General features: G+C 48.3%; 1 protein-coding gene across 1 annotated transcript; it reads left to right on the forward strand.

Moving 5' to 3' along the window:
* Positions 1–17,125: 17,125 nt before the first annotated feature.
* On the forward strand, positions 17,126–18,853 carry LOC144167724 (uncharacterized). The gene is made up of 3 exons (XM_077696905.1): positions 17,126–17,388; positions 17,758–18,414; positions 18,714–18,853. Exons 1-2 carry the CDS (start codon positions 17,380–17,382, stop codon positions 18,388–18,390), a joined length of 642 nt encoding a protein of 213 aa, XP_077553031.1. The 5' UTR covers positions 17,126–17,379; the 3' UTR covers positions 18,391–18,414; positions 18,714–18,853.
* The last annotated feature ends 379 nt before the right edge of the window (positions 18,854–19,232 follow it).

Genomic DNA, 19,232 nt, shown 5'->3' on the forward strand with positions numbered 1-19,232 from the left:
AAGAAATATCGCACCCTGGAATTTTAATTCACCTGAGGCATAGGTATTGAGGCCGAACTGACAAGACAACTGAGCCGCAATTGTATGGTTGCTCCAGTGATCCCAGTCCCCTGAAGGGGCCATGACGCATGCTAACCTGGTTTAGATTTTAAAGCGAAAGCTTTGAATGGCCCATTGAGCAAAAAAGCCGGCCACGCTTGGCGGCGATGGCGTCTGTGGCAGATAAATAGCTCCTGAACTAGCATTAGCTGTGACGCGCTCCATAGCGCATGCCGTTCCCTCGGGAAAAAATTCTTAGGGAAGTTAAGTATGTTTACGAGCTTTGAAGGCAAAAGTCTAGGGATTGTTAAATAGTTCTTTACCGCAACATAATGTTTGCGTCTCCTTCTTCGCTGTTGTTTCTTGGTCTTTTGGCGCGAATAAGTCCGGCAGCTTCTCCACAATCCTGCTCCAGGCTCGGTGTGAACTTGTTGTAAGCACGTGCCGCCACGTGCGCCAGTCATGGCACACGAATAAGACTAAAGGCCCTACCCCATGCACGCGTAAAATCGACGTACTCGCGCAACGGCGCACGCCTGCGGCAACATACGCCGCTGCATTTACGCCCACCGACGACGTTGGAGAGGGCGAGTAACCACATATCGGTATCGCCGCGACGTAAACCAAGCGCCGCTCAGTGTGGCTCGACTACCCCGGACTCAGTTCTGTGGCGACCATAGAGTTTCTCAAGCTAGTGAGAAACTCTATGGTGACGACCAGTTCAACTACATTTTAGCTCCAGTAAAACAAAAAATGCCTATTCTCACAAAAGTACGTAAATTTAATACATAAACAACTGAAACAGTTTACGGGACATTACAAACGTAAAGGATTAGCGTGCATACTTGGCAGGCACAAAACCCTCCGCTAAATTCGGCGTAAACTGTCTCGCACCCATAGTTGCTCGTTGCTTCGCGTGTTTTGTCCGGTTGTTTGCTCTCGGTATTTTACAAATGACTTCATTTTATCGCATAATTAATAGTAAAGTTAGCTTATTAATCAATTTGCTGTCTTGTTATGCGACCTGACCGCCAGATAACATCACCGCCAGAGGTCTACGTCAACACCGTGCGCCCGAAAGTTTGCGTCTGTGTCTGGCGAGCTCTGACTTGGGCGTAACAAGCACGTAGCAATGCATTCGGCGTACGCCGGAGTACGCCGGTTCCTTACGCGCTTACGCCGGTGCACGTCGTTGCGCGAGTACGTCGGTTTTACGCATTCATGTGGTTGGGCCCTAATTCTTGTTCCGATCTGGCAGGATGCCGGGGGACTGGCACACCTGTTTGTACGTCAAATTGTAAATCGTTTCTTGTTTCTCCGCGATGTTAAGGATCCAACATTGCGAACTATCTGTCAATTGCGCTTGGGTACGTAGAGCGTTACCGAATATTATAGTCACGGCCAATGTTATAGCTGGCGGCCTACATGGTTTTATGAGAGAGAGAGAGAGAGAGAGAGAGAGAGAGAGAGAGAGAGAGAGAGAGAGAGAGAGAGAGAGAGAGAGAGCTTGGGCTCTCTTTGCCGTGTTAGTCAGCCAGGAGATCTTGGTCCCTGGCGGCTTCTTCGGCCGTCTGGACAAGGCGTAGCTGCGTTAGAAGATCGGAGCTGCGCAGCAGGGTTTTCCAGTGCTCTAAAGAAGTTGTACTCTCATGTCGCTTCTAGGCTGTTCGATTTTCTTGGGAATATTTGTGACAAGTAAATAGGAAAAAGTTGTATAAAGACGTGTGTGATGTAATCCTCCCTGAACCAATGTACCGCTTGATTTATAGAGTAGGAAGAGGTAAAGATGCGCTTAAAAGAGTTAAGCGTATGCAAGTACCACCTAGCGCAAAGGCGTTTTTCTTCAAATTGCATACTGGAACCTTCTCTGTAAAAAAAAGGCTTGTTCGTTCCATGGGGTATTGACTGTTTGATATGCAAAGAAAGCTGAAACAACTGAGCATGTATTAATCGATTGTTGGGATGCTCTGTTCACGCGGGATGTGATCCAACGAACCCTGAGAAAGTGTCTGCCTGTGGATGCTCAAGGCATACGGTACTTGTGTGTTGAAAGCGAGGATGGCATGCCTTACGACCTGATCATGCTTGTTGGATTAAGCTCTATTTGGAAGGCAAGAATGGTCGCGAGGTACTCTGACATCGATGCACGAAGTGCGAGACAGTATTTAAGAGAGGCAATGAGTGCATATGTAAAAAATCAAGAATATGTGTCGAATCCGCCCGAACGTCTAGCGGATATGGAATCCTTGGTACTAAGGGACTTTTAAACACATGGCGTCAACCAAAGTTACGTTGACGACTTTTATAAATGTGTCACTGTGTTTTGGCGAGATTAATTACTTCATCAACTGAAAAAAAAAAAAAATATCACTCCGCCGTCGCCTGCTGTCGCCCGCGCCATATAGCTTCAGGCGACATTTGAAGAAATCAAGTTGCAACAGTTACGAAAGGTTCCACTAGATAGATTCCACGTTCTGCTTGGAACGCACGTGGACTAGGGAAACGCGGTTCTATAAACGTGGAAGTAGGGCGCCTCGATTCACGCGCGTCTTCGCCGTACGGCAGCGTTGGCATCGAGACACCCGGTTTGGAGCAGTGAACGCGGGAAATTTAAAATGATTTAAGCAAACCTTTGGCGTTTTTATACCTTGGGAGGAGCGCGACGCAAGAGGAACAACATGAGAAGTGAGCGGGAAAGCGAAGGCAGGCATTTACTTGGCAAAAGTCGATAAAGACTCGTCTTTTGACGACATTTGCAACAAAAGGAGCAGATACGCGGGCATTTTTTTCTCTTCTGTTGTTTTGCATCTCAAGTAAATTTGATTTGGTTTGGGTTTGCAACACATTGTAATCACTCTGGACCGTCTTCATCGGCGAGGAGCCATGGAAACCAGGCGATTCCAGTTCGAATTAACCCTTCTCGATACCGACGCATTCGAATTATCGGGAGTTTTCCCCCACTGGCTGTGCCGGGACCAGAGCGTCAGTTCGAATTAACGTAAGTTCGAATTAACGGAGTTAGAATTAACGAGCTTTTACTGTAGTAACATAGCACAAGGGCTCGGGGTCTAAAGAAATGGACGTCTGTGGAGAGTTGTTGCTTGCCCTAATGTGGTTAACCCGGCGGAAATATGTAGTGCGAGCATGAACTAGCAGCTTTTCCATCGTTAGACTTAAAAGTAGACACTCTCCACCAGATTCTTTTGTAACGCTGCCATCGCTTGACCATCAACATAATTGAAATACCAAACTCCAACAATGTACCCCTCGGAGTTTCGATTCGTCTACGGATTTCGCCGCCACCAGAACATCCTGGTTGGGTGCAGCGGAATACGACTCAGCTGTATGTCATCGAGGTAGGGCCCTTTGAGAGGGTAACGCCTGTGACCGCAAATATATCTGCATTCGCCTCGTAAAACGCTTCTTCTAATTTCCTTTTCATCCAAGAAAAATACTTGCTGGTCATCGGCGCAGTCGAATGAGAAAAGAACCAGTAATACAGGGAAAAAAGAACTCGTCAAAATCCTCCTACATGGGCTTAAGTGAAAAAAAAAAAACTCTTCCGAAATCGACATCCTCGATCTCCCCTTCTTTCCATCCGGTACTCATAAGCTTGCTCTAAGCAGACTGTACAAAGATAACTCCCGCTTTAAGCTATTTCGGTCACTGGTTGGGTCTAGCAAGTTGAAAGGCCTTCAACAGCAAGCTGTTGCATCATAGATCAGGCCGGCGGAAAAAAATAGCCATTGTATGGAAATTTAGATGTGGAGAGATGAATGCGATGCCCTTTCAGAAGCTCGGAGGAGATGCTACACGAGTCAAAAAGAGGCCGGCGGTGCGCGAGCAGACCTTGGCGAGTCCGTGGGATATTCCGAACGCCGCAGTGCTCAGGCCTCCAGGAAGAAGCCACCGGACGAGCCGCAATAAGAAATGGGATGCGCCGGGGCAAGGTTTGCCGCCCCGCACCGGTCACACAGCTTCTGCCGTTCTCTATAAGCTCGATAATTAAGAAATAGGCCAGACATACCCCACGAGATTTTTTCCACGGTGTAGCTGAACGTTAATTTCACAGAAGTGCCTAATTAACCTTTGACTTGTGTACTGCCAGCTAAAGAACGAAAAACGCAGTATCAGGTTGCATGTAAAAAATGCTGGCCTTGCCATTTTTGTAGGTAATATGGCTGAACAAAGCTGGAAGCCTTACAATGGCATTTAGCGAGGCGATATGATCTCCTATCGTCCGAGTGCAGCTGACATTTCATCCTGATTCTCAAAAAAGTAGCGTAAAGAGTGCAATTGTCCGACCCTTCCTTTTGATATATGCTATTTGATGACTGCTGTTGACGTATCGCTATAGAATTACTTCATTACAATTCGCCAATGAGAACATTAAAGCGTGCCTGCTTTCCTCGGCGTAGGTTTTCAACAGTGAATATGGTGTGTTGCTGGGTATAAAACGAGAAAACGTGGAGGCGTGTAAACACTGCGTGCCGGCAAGCATGAACTTATTGCAGGAAAGCTTCAGTAAGATTTGCAGGTACCAGCGTCTACGTTTGGCGGCAAGTGCGCCGTGGTACGGGTCGCGAATACAGTTCAAACTACTGGCGATGACCATATAGCGAAAAAGCACGAGACCGAGACACTCGAATTGAGAGAAAAATATCCCCTAATACAATGAGCTCTATACATTTGAACTGCAGCTTTATCAAAAAATTTTCATGGTCCCAACTGCAGTGCATAGAGAGTAAATTATACCGCTTTTAACGAAGTACCGCATATAACAGAGTCGGTTGCCTTTCCCAGGGACAACTTTATAACGAATATTGGCTGTGTTTACAGCAATAACAGAAAGATTTTCTGTTTGATATTAAGTTGCGTTTGAGGTAAGATCCCAAATGCGATGAGATTGAAGGGAGTTCTGTTGTGTCCAACCAACACGTAAGCGTGTTCGTTGAGTGGACGTCAAAACCTCCGGGATTAGGCGTAGATTAAAGTGAAGGACGGATGTTCATTTCGTTTGTAAGGTGAAAGCTTGCGATTTCCTTTGCCATTGATTGGCAGTACTGATCAGTACATACTGATCAACTTCGTTCAGTACAATTTTACTTCCCGAGGAGAATTGCATTTCGAACAGGCGCTCCATTCCGCGGCCATCAATGCATCCGTGGGCTTTGTGCTCTCGGCCTCAAACCGCGTTTAATTCGCGTCTGATAGAAATTGTTAGCCAGAGAGAAGTATTGCGCTTTTACCAAAAACGTGTACACTAACAATATGTCGATCTTGGCAAAAACTAAAGTTTGTGGCGGGACCATTTCAAATATTGGCCTGCGACGGATCCTGTGGGACAAATAGCTGATTCTGTGGAACCAGTTTCCCTAATACGAATCGACCTCCGATGAAACGTCATGCCGAGAAGGACCCTACAGTTATAACTTGGCCAGAGTACAGTCGGCACAAAAAAAATGATTAGCCTGGTCGACTGGAGCGGAAAAATACTGCTTTGGTGCTTCGATGTGCAATAATGCACTGATATTATTAGCAAGCGATCCGGATATTCCATGTTTATGCCGTAAAGGCGCCACTGCATCAACAGTTAATGCCTTCCAGGAAATATTTTTTTAGAATGCCGTACCCTAGAAGGCGGGAGTCAGGAGTGCTGTTTTAGAAGAGGAAGGTTGGAAGCATGTCAGTCAATTCTAAAGCGCGCATGTGGACACCGTTATGTTGCCCGAGGTGTTGGCCGGCGTGGCAGTGCTTGAAAGTGCACGCGAATTTTCTTTTTTCTTTCCTGGATCGGTTGGCTGTGAGGGCAAAAATTATGATTGAATGTCTGTACTGAGAATATCTTTCAATCAGAGAATAGATAATTCGCTCCGCGGTTTTATTCATTCCCTTTAGAATAAGCACGCCGGTCAATCATTACCAGTCCGGAGTTATCACGGGCAGGCATATTTGTATTACCTTACATTGCGCCGCAAAACCGAAACATTTCCTGGCAAGCGTTCACTGTCGACGGAACCACACCTAGGACGGAAGAATGGGAACAGCCCGCCGCCCTTGCCAACGGCGTTTTCACGCATGTCTGCGCCGCGTATTAAGGGTTCTCCACGCTGATCGGGGATCGCTTTCAGTAATCCCTTTTTGTGCGTGCACTGTACTTGCATACTTGAAATATAAGTCCTGCCTTACAGTCTATGAAAAGAGACCACCTGTCTCTACCACTCGAAGGAAAGTTTGGCGTGGCTTGGCCTATGCGCTCCGCAATAATTACCCCATTTATATCCTTGCAATGTGTTGAACCTCCATTTTTGAGTAGCCATCTAATAGCTGTCTAGTAGATGTTAAGTAGCTTTTAAAAGCATTCATTTGATGGTTTTAAATTATCCCGCGGAAGTTCGAGCCACTAGGCAAATTATTAACGCAAGTTGCTAATAATATTTCTTTTTATGCCGCTTTTTTTGTGCAATACTTCTTCCCACTGTGTCATGTGTCATGTCATGAACATCTGCCTCCCGCGAGGGCTTATTTTTGTTTTTTGTTGCCGAGAACCAAATGTCCTTTTGGCTTGACCGGGATGCTTTTGTATAGGTGTTTGGAACATGCGAAAGCTGCTTCAGTGTGCTATGTACTGAATGTGGGCTACTGGCAACATTCAAACGCATGTCCTTCCTCCTAGAGTTAAAACGAACGACGTCACCACTTGACAAACACTGCAATGTGTGGAAAAACCTGCAGCATCTAGCCTGAGGATGTGCTCTGTTCGGTGCGCAAAAAGTGTCCTCCTAGTGTCTTTAGGGCTGCCGCCATCCGTGGACATACAAACGAAGGACGTTTTAGGACCATGCTTCATGCCCCAAACGGGCCTCACGCGTGGTGTGAAAGCTCTAATAGCGCACTTGCAATACACAAGTCTTGACTACAAACTGCAAATGTCTGAACGCGTACGTCCGCATCAACTTCTTCAGCATCCTCCCCATCTTCTTAATCATTGTCACCGCATTCATCTGGTGCAGCCAGCTAGGCACCTTAGCTTGCCTAACATCGCCAGACTCAATAAAGATAGCTCTCTCTCTCTCTCTCTCTCTCTCTCTCTCTCTCTCTCTCTCTCTCTCTCTCTCTCTCTCTCTCTCTCTCTCTCTCTCTCTCTCTCTCTCTCTCTCTCTCTCTCTCTCTTCTCTCTCTCTCTCTCTCTCTCTCTCTCTCTCTCTCTCTCTCTCTCTCTCTCTCTCTATTTCACTTTTTTTTTAGTTATCGCTGCTCAAATGCGGCTTCAAAGGACTGTGTTCGGGCCCTCGTTCTGTTCTTTCACAAGCAGCCTGAAACGGTGGAACACTTTTACTCTTGCTCGCGATCCTGTTTATTTTAAGACATTTTTGCAGCTTGTAGCATCACAAAGACATGACGTTAAGTTATTGCAGCCTCCGCTTCCTTCCTTCAAGAGATAAAAATGACGCTGTCCCGAACTATCTATTTATGTTACCGTGCCTCACTCTCTCTTGATGGCCTCGTGGTTGACACCGCAAGAATGCGGAAACAACTCGTCGCGCCTAGTACTTTTTTTTTAATAGAGCATGCACCTCGAGTGCTGGATATGGTGGCCGCAGTGCTGGATGTGGCGGCCACTCAAGTTTTGCGCTTGACTGGCGAATCTGGTATTCGTCTACCAACATTTAAGCGCTGGCTGCTTGAGTGCATGCGAAAGGTTATGAGCGACGAAACTCGGGATTGTGATCCCCTTTTCACTTGCGCCTCTGCCTCAGTCTATTAAAATACAAAGAATGAAGTTAAAATTGGGACTTATTTGATGTAGGCAATATTTTTAATATTAGGCACGCCGTAGCAAATGCTATCAAGTATTTTCGACGCCCCTTTGTTTTTTAATTTATACGAGAAACTCGCCCCCTGGCCAGATATTGCAGTGTGCGTACACAATAAAAATCGCATCTGCGGTTGGAATCGAGCCCACAACATGGTCCGTGGCAGCATAGCGCCTTACCCTGGCGCCTTATAAGCCGGAAAAAAGAATAGCCAGGAAGATATGATGTATCAGTGGTTTGAATGCCGTGCTCTACAATTTAAGTCCGCGGCTTAATAAGCAGCTCCAGTCGTTTTAGGACTCGAGCACAAGGTGGGAAAATTATACCCCTACTCGAACCGTCCTCTGAAGCCTAGCGCAGTTTATGCACCCATAGAGAAGCGCATTCCCGCAGTGGTGTGTTGAAAACGCATTATGAAGCAACTAATCAACCCAGCAAACCCAATCAATCAATCAATCAATCAATCAATCAATCAATCAATCAATCAATCAATCAATCAATCAATCAATCAATCAATCAATCAATCAATCAATCAATCAATCAATCCGATTGATCGATCGATCAATTAATCAATCAATTAATCAATCAACCAGTAAATCGATCGGTCGATCGATCAATGGATCAGTCAATAGTTACCACGTCAAGGGTAGTCACTTTTATCTATGACGCAACCACCGATTTCGTAGTAACGCCATAGATCACAAAGTTAATTCTGGGTGTTCAAGGCACCACCAAACCACGAGAGCGCCGTAAAGAAAAAGCATGACCTATCATTCCTTGTGAAGGTGGATGACCAGCGAAGTTTGTGAGGAGGCAACACAAAGGTGACACAAAATTTAGGGGAAAGCTATGTAAATTTTATTTCTCTTAAGCGTTGACGGCGATTACCCCTAAGAAATACACATCCATAGACGCAGACACATTTATTTTGACTCTACTGATCTTGAACGGGATGCCTATTTATAAGTAACGTACTCAAATGCACATCCAAGTGTTGAGAGGTATAAGTTTGAGGTCTAAGTCATATTTTGTACTTGAAATTGATGCGTGTTACTAACTAACCTAATCAAGATTCATATCCAGGGGATGATACGTTTAAGCTTGTGGTCCCGACTATGTTTCAATCCGCGTGCGGCTTTGGTAGTGACCGCGTGCTAAAGTTAGTGAAAGTCTTTTATTAACACAAGGAGGGCCCCAAGGCCGGAAGGGAATGCTAAAGCCCACACACCGGGAAGTTTGTTTTCCGCGCCTCGCGTGTACAACGCGCACGCTCAAAAAGCATGCACGTGGGGCCTCTTGATTTTCTTTTGGCAGTCAAGAAAATACACGGAGTCCCAGCCACACAAGCTTCGCTTAAAAGGTACCGGGTGCAAGGGAGAGAACATGACTTTCAAGAAGGAGCGCCAGTAAGGGTAACCAGGAAAATCTCCTTGGAACACACGTGCCTATGACGCTGGCTGGACGCAAATAGGAGCAAACGCTCTGGTCAGAGGCCTCGGGTGGATACGATGATAGAACCCAAACCTTTATTAAAGCGGCGTTTGAGTTTGGCTTCTAGCACCCATTGGAGTAAAAACAAAGTAATACCACAGCATATTTCACACCGGAAATGTCTCGTTTTTCAAAATGCAAGTCTGTGAGTATTCTGGCGGCAACATAAGATACCCATATAACCATTTCGCTGTGCTGAAGGAAGTTATTTTAGCTTAAGTGTATAAGACAAATACACGCCGCTTCTTAATTATGAGAAGTAACTATTGACCCTACAATTCTGTTGAAAATAATAAAAAAAAACATCAGTACTCTTAGTGCAAACATAGAACGGCATATTTTAAGCAGTGCCAGCTTTTTTTTTTTTTTATTGGAAACGAGTTGCCCTGGTTGGTATTGTGTTTCAATAGTGTGAGGTCTTCCTAATTCTATTGTAAGCATTGCCGTTTAAAGATAGCGAAAAATGGCAACCTACAACCTCACCGAAAAGAGGGAAGACGCGTGCTTTTTTTATGAACGTCGATGATTGACGCCAGCGTATTATGCGGCTTTGCTCGCAACACTAAACCTTAGCCCGGGAATTTTGAACGAAGAGACGTAAGCTGCGTTATTTCCGAACTGCTGCTTTAATTTTTAGCACTTAATTGCTCGTAATTTATTCTTTTGTAAATTTTGTTTTGCTTTTTGTTTTTTCCGCATATCTCAAAGTTCTGCCCGCTAGCATTACCGGTTATATACAGGGTGTCCCAGCTATCATGCAACAAGATTTTAAAAGAGAGAAATGGCGTTATTCAAAAAAAAAAAGTGCTTAATGTTTCCAGACCAGTGGAGTAGCGAGCAGTGATGTTTCCGTTAATTAGGTTTACTTAATTAGTTAAAAATAATTATCTAACTCTAGAACAACTGTCCTAATCATTTAAGTGTCAATGAGGGTTTTGTAAGTACCCACGAGAGGCATCTAACTGCGGCATTCTCAGCGGGGAACTAATTGAGTAATGATTTATTCTGACTGTTTAAGAAACCCCGCGAAATATGAAAAATACCACGTGACGGCGCTCCCACCCGGTTCATAAACCAGTGCCCTCAGGTAAGCTGATTTAAAGCAACCGCTTTGCATGTCACACGCCCGGAGAGACAACGCATCACCTTGATAATGGCACGCATGAAAGGAGCAGCAACCGCAAGTTTCGCGGGGCGCGTGCAGCGGATAAAACACAAACTCGGTCGCGATTTTTTTTGTCTTTCTTTTCCGAGTTTCATTCTAGCTAACTCAGAGGCAGCCTTTACAGCGGCACTGATTTATGATGCCTGCGGGACCTTTATCACGTGGTATTTTGCATATTTCACGGGGTTTCTTTATCAGCCAGAATAAATGAGTACGCAATGAGTTCGTCGCTGAGAATGCCGCAGTTAGGTGCCTCTCGTGGGTACCTACCACTTAAGTGCCTCATTAACACTTTAATGATTAGGACAGTACTTATTGAGTTAGATAATTAATTACAATTAGGTAAATATTATTAACGAAAAAAATTACTGGCCGCATCTCCACTGTGCTGAAAACATTATGCCCAAGTGTTTATTTTTTTTTTTTCGAGTAACGCAGTTGCTCAGTTTTTTTTTTTAAATCTTGGTTCATGATAGCCGGGACACTATGTATATTGCCGCACATCATTTTAAACTAATGCACTTCTTCCCTGCATGGATAACCAAGGTTGAAGTGCAATCTCTGGGGAAACAAAACTCGGTCAGCGGTTCCTCTGCAACAATAAGCTCCCCCTCCCCCCTTACTATTTCTTGCGCGCTGTCAGCCGCGTTATTAGGCGTCGAGCGATGGCGACGGAAGTTTTTCCGTCGCCATCGCTTAACCCAACGTCAAAACGATCCTCGCCTCTCGCAACGCCGCCAACGCGAAGCTGCGTTAGCGTTCATTACGGCAGGCGACGAAGTCCAACGGTAACATCCATGGCTGCAACTTGGCACTGGAACCATAATCTTCGGCTGCGATGGAGGGAGAGAGAGAGTTCGAGCGGGCATCTCAAAGGCATCGTTAATGCGCGCTCGGCCGAGCAGAGAGTATAACCCGCGTGCGCTGGCCACGGTGACGACCTTGCGAGAATGCCTTTTACGCGGGGCCGAAAGCCACTCGGCCGGCCGGCCGCGGGGTGATCAACAAAGGAAGGATATTACTCGCCAGAGAAGATCCCAGCGTCCACAGCGCTGGCCGCTTATGCGGCCAATTGTGACGCAGCTGTGGACGTCAAGGTGAACCGTGATCGCACAGCTTCGATCCCAATGCGAGCCAGATTGCAGCGTGCCGCGCGAACGTGCACGGCGGTCACGTCTCGGTTGCATAAAGGCGTCAACCTTACGTCATCAAAGCCAGGCAGATCGCGTGACTGTGGGCTTTGAATGGTCGGTACCAGGAAACACCGCAGCCTAAAGGCGGCGACTGCCACTCGCTTGGAGATATTAATGATCTGGGAGGAGAAGCCCAATGTTCTGCTGTTACGACGGAGGTGATGACATAAACAAGTGGACATCGGAGGCGCTCTGCGCCTCGCGGTGACCTGGCAGCCGTGTGCCGAATAGATGCAGCCCGCAGGAAGCAGTAAGAAGAGGTGTTGCGCGGCGAAGTGAGGGGGGCAGGGGAAAAGAAGGAAGTAGCGAAATGAGAAAAAAAGGAAAGTAGGTCCGTGCGGCTCCTCGGGAAGTTTCCGCCCCATCGCGGTCGTTTGTAACGTCTCCTTTCGTTCGTCGTTTTCATGGCCCCTGCGCTGGGCTAGCGCAGCGCCGTACCCGCCGGCGCGTCGGAGATGACTCGTTCGTGCAACCGTGCTGTTGCCACTAGGTATGTCAGCGCATGATGAAAAAACAACCTCAGCGACCTGCAGTCATGTACCTTAAAAGCACCACGTCTAACCGCAACCATCGATAAACGGACACAGACAACATCTAGCCCCCGTCAGTAAATTTATTTTCAGTTTGAACCCGCCGCGGTGGCTCAGTGGCTAAGTCGTTGCGCTGCTGAGCACGAGGTCGCGGGTTCGATTCCCGGCCGCGGCGGCCGCTTTTCTGATGGAGGCTAAAAGCAAAAACGCCCGTGTGTACGAGATTTCGGCGCACGTTAAAGATCCCCAGGTGGTCAAAATTAATCCGGAGCCCTCCACTACAGCGCGCCTCATCGCCTGCGCTGCGTCGGCGCGTGAAAACCCTACAATGAAATATTTTCAGTTTGATTCCAAGAAAAGCAAACCTAAATACCCGTTGCCCGAACAAACTCATATCCAGGGTCAACACTAAAATATATAAACGAACAAGCACAACTACAGCTCTAAGGAGAAGAAAAAAAATATGAAAAACCTTTGATGGCCCTTGGTCATCGCGCGTATGTGTAGCGCAGCGTTTTTATATGGCAATGACTCCTTGACACAACGTGCCCGAATGTCACCCCAACCCGTTATGCACTACCACCATCCGCGCGGAATGTGCGCTGGCGCTTTTCGACAGTGTATTTGCAGCTAAGCCGCCCCGTGCTGTCTCAGCCCTTGACACCAGGAGTTTCTTGGTATCCAAACGGGGCGCGTGGTCGTCAGGTTCTCCCATAGCTGAGGGAGGGGAAGGTAAGCGTATAGAGATGGGAGGGCTTGGTTATGTGCGCACCCCAAGATCATATGAATGAGAGACAGAAAAATTGTATTTTGGAGCCTGTGCCCAAAAATCTGCTCGGCTTCTTGGTTGGATTAGAGGGACTCGTCTATAGTCCTGGCGTGTTTTTGTTGTGGTTCACAAGCGTGGTCCAATAGAGCTCTTCAAGCTCCTCAGGGGGTGTGGTCCATGCCTCCCAGCTATAAGGGCGCTCTTTTGAGTGAATTGGCTGCAGGAAAGCTCTCAGGGTGGCTTGTAAGTTTGTGCATGTCCAGAGGGTGTGTTCACTGTTAGAGTACAGGCCACAGTGTGAGTATTTTGGTGCGCCTGTAAGCCCGTCAATGTAGGGCTGTCCTCATTCGACGAGCACGAACTGGCGCGCTACGAACACCCCTCATATGAATTAGGTTACATGGGTTAGGGCAAAATTTGCATGTGGCAGGTTATTGTTGGGAGGGGGGAGGGGGGTACATTTGATGGAGACAAAGTGGGTGAAGAAAGGTGTTTGTCGTGCGTTTGTCGTACGGGTTAGAGCAGTTTTTTTCTTTGGCTGAGGAACTTTGTGACCCCGTGTTCGAAGTACTGCGTGTATTTGATGACAACGTTCTGAAAGCATTTACAATTTAGAAAAAAAGTTCAAAGAAGTGTTCCAGGGTCTTTGAAGTAGCGAACATACGGGCGGTGCAGCCATACGTGATAGTTCGTGCTAGTACGTACGTGAGTACGTGCTAGTACAGCTTGATTGTGTTCTTCACAGGGACGAGATTGAATTTGTGTCTAGCAAGGGCTCTGCCTTCTTGGAACAGGTGTCTCTTTTTTTTTCTTTTTTTTTGCTTTCAAATTATGGGGAGTTTACAAAGATTCCAAGTAAACTGGCCAGGATTTGATAGAAAAAAAGGCACCTGTTCCACCTGACTTTCCTGGAATGAGGAGACCACCCTCCTTAGAAACTCTTTCCTACGCCTACGTATAGAAACTCTTTCCTACGCCTACGTACGTACGCGGGTTTGATCCCGGTCACGGTGGCAGTTCTTCTGATGAAGGTTAAAAACGAAACTGACCGAGTGCCGAGATGCCACAGCCTTAGCCCTCCATGGCTGTCGCTGAGATTTCATGGCGATGTGGTTTCGTTTGAAAAAACACAACCACACGCACACTCACTCCCACACGCACACACACATTGAGTACTGATCAAATGGCTGTCGCTGATGTTCATTTCAAGGTCAGCAGCTCGCATCGTGATTGGACGATTCCCCTGAGTACGAATTGGCGAAATGAATGGCTCATATCCACAATTTTATTTATCCCATCCCCCTCCCCGGAGCAGTGAAAGTGCCGGAAACCACCATCGTGAACCTCAGGAATTTCTGTTCTCCCAGGCAGAGGTGTTGGCCAGTGGTTTCATAACACGAACAAAGGTGTTGGCCAGCGGTTTCCTAAAATAAAAAGCCCCCCCCCCTCCCCCGCATGTATCTTACTTTATTTTATTTATTTCTCTGCTCCAATCAAGGTTTTCGGAACAACAAAATTTATTTATATATTTATTTCGCAAGCGCCATCCATGCTGAGAAAATAGGTGGACGGGACGAAACACTGAATACTCCTTTCCACTGAGGTTAAAATCGTCGTGAAACAGCTACGTCATAGCCAATTGATTTTCGCGGAGGCAACGTCTCCCGAGCAGCGGGCAAAATAATCACACCGGCCAATATAACGTACTCCCGGGCAGGGACAAATTATTCCCCGCTGGCTGGCTGATAAGATTTCTTGGCTCCCGTCAGCCAGGGCCAGCATTCTTTCTCCATCAAGGAGTTAGTCACTGAAAGGGAGCGCTTCCACTCGGTGCCGGTCAAGCGAACGTGCGGCGCTGCCTACAGCCTCCGGAAGAAGAAGACTCGGAGACATCCAAACCAGAGAATTGGTGTTGCTCCTCTTGAAGGTGGAACCTTTCGCGACCGTCACCCAGCCATTAACTGCTGCTTCGGCTCGTGATGGAAAGTGTCATCGTCCCTGATAAATTTCCCTACGTTGTTATGCACTGGCTAAAGCAGGGTCAAGTAAATAAGTGACCCGTGAAGAGCGGCAAATCGGCCTTTTCCCTCTTGAAGCAGGAATCTCAAGTGACCATCGGCGATGGCGGACGAAAATAAAGCCCACGCCTCCTTGTTCCCTCTTCAGTCCGTTCCTCGCGTTATGGAGGTGCGGGTGAGCTGCAGGCCAAGTATTTCTCTGGCGTCATTGCCTTTTTTTGTTCAACTTTTCCTGGCAGCTATCATCACGGTCGGTCAAATACCTCTGAGTAGGTGTGTACGAACTGTAAATTGGTTTTTCGATGACGAGCGTCGAACACCACGTGCCCGAAGGATCTGAATTAAAGCGACACTCACAGATTCGCCGTTTGAAGGTGAAGGAACTTTTTTTTTTTTTTCGAGAGAGAAACGGAAGATGGGAGCGCCGTTCGCAAATTTTCAATGAGTAACCATTGTTACGCTACATCCCCCGAAATTACGCAACTGTCTATCCATCCGTCCGGCCCTACATAACGTGGGAAACGATGTGATTCACTCGTATACATGTTCCATTTGGGGTATGTAATAAAAAGCTCTTTGTGCAACAATAAGCCCTTTATGAAGCCCATGAACCCGAGAGCCTAGGCTTCCAAGGCAAACCTGAATAGATACCCATGTGCAGATATAGGGTGCTGAAAAAAATGCTTGCGCCCTGTCTGACAATTCTCACTTGGGAATTCCCGCATTATTATTTATATATTGAGAGGCGGGAGTTGGGCGACCTTTTATTCGGGAACTCGGGTGGTGGAGCCACTTTAGACGATGACGATGGTTATGTCCAAACAATGATGATGGAAATTATTGTGACTTCTACTGGTAATGGTGGCGAGAACTGATGGCAGCGTATAACTAGCGCTGATGATAGTGCACAGATGAAGCACTGAGCTGCGTAACCAAAAGGGCGCCCATAATATATGTATAAAGAGCTGATAAGTATAAGATTAACCCATGTTTTTCTTACGGACACGTCAATTTTTGCGTGGTGCGGTTCGCTCTCGCGTTAGCGGATTAAAGAACGAAGGCAACCTTCTGCAGTCGCTGAGTCGCACAACAGGTGGACCTAACCACCCGTCGCGCCTGCGCCGTAGAACGTACGCATGAACCTCTTTTGCATGTGCAAAGGACGAGGCACCCTTCCGAGTCATTCGTTGCTGTAGCATGCCGGGTTGCGAGCGACCGTGCGTGAGAGAAATATCAAGGACAGCCTCTTCTGCACGTGCGATGGCCGTGTGCGCGCGAAGGAAGGCACGGATCAGAACGGCACGGTCGACAATGAAGCCGCGCGGCATCATCTTGCACAGTGATGCCCTTGCAGGGAAGCAGATGTGAGGCCGCTGCTGCATCAGCGCGTGTTCATCCATGGCAGAGTAGCAGAACCGTCATCCGTAACGAATGCAGTGGTCATCACCCTAGAAAACAATAATGGATGCGGGAAGTTATCGGATACAAGGATTATCACAGGTCAGCCTTTTTGACTCGAGTGTGTCACCGTTTATTGATATTGTGTGGCGTGAGACTACAGTTTTTTTGTTTTTTTTTTTTTTGCTTTTTGCTGGCAGCGTAAGGAAGAAGATAAACACCATTGGCATTGGGGGTAGACGATTGGAAATCTGACAGGTTCAAACAAAATGTCTACAAAACTACACATTTTTATCTTACTCAGATGTAACTTGCGAGTGTAAGCGACATCACAAACCGTGCGTAATCTTTCTATGGCAGCTGAGCGCTGTCTAATAACGACATCATTATTACTGTGCGTCGGGCGTTGCTAATGCTCGTCCGCCATGCCACACCAGCGACGGTCAAGCTAAGGACGCTCCAGATCGCACCCGATGAGCTCAACTACCACTGCTGTCATTCTGCAGGGTCGTCGATCTTTGAAGGCCAAAGCCACGCGACAGAAGAGCAAGTCCAAGCGACGCCGCGCAGTGCTGGCACGCCTGCAGCGCAGGGCGCAAAGAGAGCGGGGGCGCAGCAGCTCCGGGACGGCCGGTCAGCTTCGGCTGCGCGCGGCTGGCCGCTGCAGCCGCCGCAGCGTCCGGCGGCGGTGGCGAAAGGGCGCCGCATTGTTCAGGGAGGGCCTCCGCCTTCTCCCTGAACCAGATTCGCCGCCCATTCCACACACGCCCCGGCATCCGATAGCCAGCCGATAAACGGAAAGCGTGTTGCGTCGCCGCACTGCCGGCCGCCTCCTCGCTCCTCCGGTGGCAAGAGCGTGGAAGGTGAAACGAGAAACGGCCACTCGGCCGGAGGTATAAAAGCCTGACCAGGAGCAGTGGAGAGTCAGTCTGGACATCAGCTCCAACGAGACACACACCATGAACTCTGTGAGTATACGACTCCCAGCGCTGTGGTGGCTGGACCGTACCGCTTCCTTTGACGACACACCTGGGCGTCGTTGTACCGATTGGCCCCCGAGACCTCAGAGACCCCCAGGACCGCGCACTAGTCCTGAGTGCACTAAAGGCCAGCTTTGACGAAAAACACCCTGCATAGACAGCATGACTTAATTGGCTACTACGCGGCTGACCGTCTGTCGAAGGCATTGGGAAGGGACAGGGTGAATTCCAGTAAAGAAATAATGCGACCGCCCTTCAACGGAACCTCATGTGCTGTGACAACACGGCATCGTACTTCACCGCAACAAATGTGTTTGACACCATAAATGACGCACGATTTATCTCCTCTCTCTGCAGTTCGCCGCCCTCGTCGTTCTGGCTCTTGCCTGCACCGCCAACGCCGGCGGCTTCGTCGGATACGGCGGATACGGCGGACACGGCGGCTATGGCGGCTATGGCGGCTATGGCTTCGGCCACGGTGGATATGGTGGCTATGGCGGCTATGGCGGCTATGGTCTCGGCCACGGCGTCGCCGTCGCTGCCCCCGTCGCTGTCGCTGCCCCCGTCGCCAAGGTTGCCGTCGCCCCCGTGGCCGTCGCTGCCCCCGTCGCCAAGGTCGCTGTTGGCGCCCCCGCCCGCTCTTACACCTACCGTAGCGACCACTTCGGCCCCGCCGTCGCTGTGACCCGCGCTGTCGCTGCTCCCGCCGTCGCCGTCGGACACGGATATGGCGGATACGGCGGATACGGTTATGGTGGTCTCGGCCTCGGCTACGGAGGCTTCGGCTACGGACACGGTGGTTACGGACACGGTTACGGCCACGGCGTCGCCGTCGCTGCCCCCGTCGCTGTCGCTGCCCCCGTCGCCAAGGTTGCCGTCGCCGCCGCCCCCGTCGCTGTCGGCTATGGTCTCGGCTTCGGACACGGCTATGGTGGCTTCGGCTACGGACACGGTGGTTACGGACACGGCTACGGCTACGGAAAGTACTAGACTTGAATCATCCCCGCGTGTCAGGTGAGTGCTGCATTGTCAACTTCCCTTTCCAAAACTGATGACAGAAGATATGTCGCTTGAAGTCTCCCAATATACCTGACACTTACAGGTTCATTTTCATAAAAACAAAGCTTGTTTATATATCTTAGACGAAATTTTCTTTGATTCATTACTGTAATACCCAACAGCCCATTCTTAAAACTTCTCTCCTGAAAGACCAATAGTAGCGAGCAAGAATATATTCGTTCCTGCCACCATTGCTCAGAACTCTCAGTAGCCCATTGTCTCACTGTGGGTGCTCATTTTCTTTTTCTTCACAGTACACCTGGGCTCCTGGTCGGCAGGGCGCAAGCGTCCAGACGCGAGTTCACCGGCGCGCCGTCAGCGTTCCACCGGCCAGGGTCCACTTCGCTCTCCCCTCGCTCTTTATAGGAAAAATAAATTATTTTACGTTTGTTTACTCATGCTCCATACATCTGGTCTGGTTATTTGTGACAGCCGAAATTCCCACCACTCACCGCGCTACGGTGTCACTCACGGCTCTTCACACGACTTCCTCTTGGCTATAGATCCACCACAATCCCCCCTTACCTATAGATCCACCTTTTCTGTGCGCTTCACTCTGGTGTGCACGAGAGGTATGTCTGTCTTTGCCCCACATGCTCGACAAAACACACCAGCGATGTTTACTGAAGACTTCAGTGGCTATCACACGCGACTACAATGAATGCGTTTATTTTTTCGCCTAGTTTCCTTGAAATCTCTTACCAGATAACATTCTTCAACGTGCCCGTCATGGCGTGTAATACACCACATGGACATCGGACAAGATTACCCTA

Source organism: Haemaphysalis longicornis, unplaced genomic scaffold (genome assembly GCF_048455015.1).
Source record: "Haemaphysalis longicornis isolate Haplotype H1 unplaced genomic scaffold, Haemaphysalis longicornis Haplotype H1 scaffold_2, whole genome shotgun sequence".
Lineage (NCBI taxonomy): Eukaryota > Metazoa > Arthropoda > Arachnida > Ixodida > Ixodidae > Haemaphysalis > Haemaphysalis longicornis.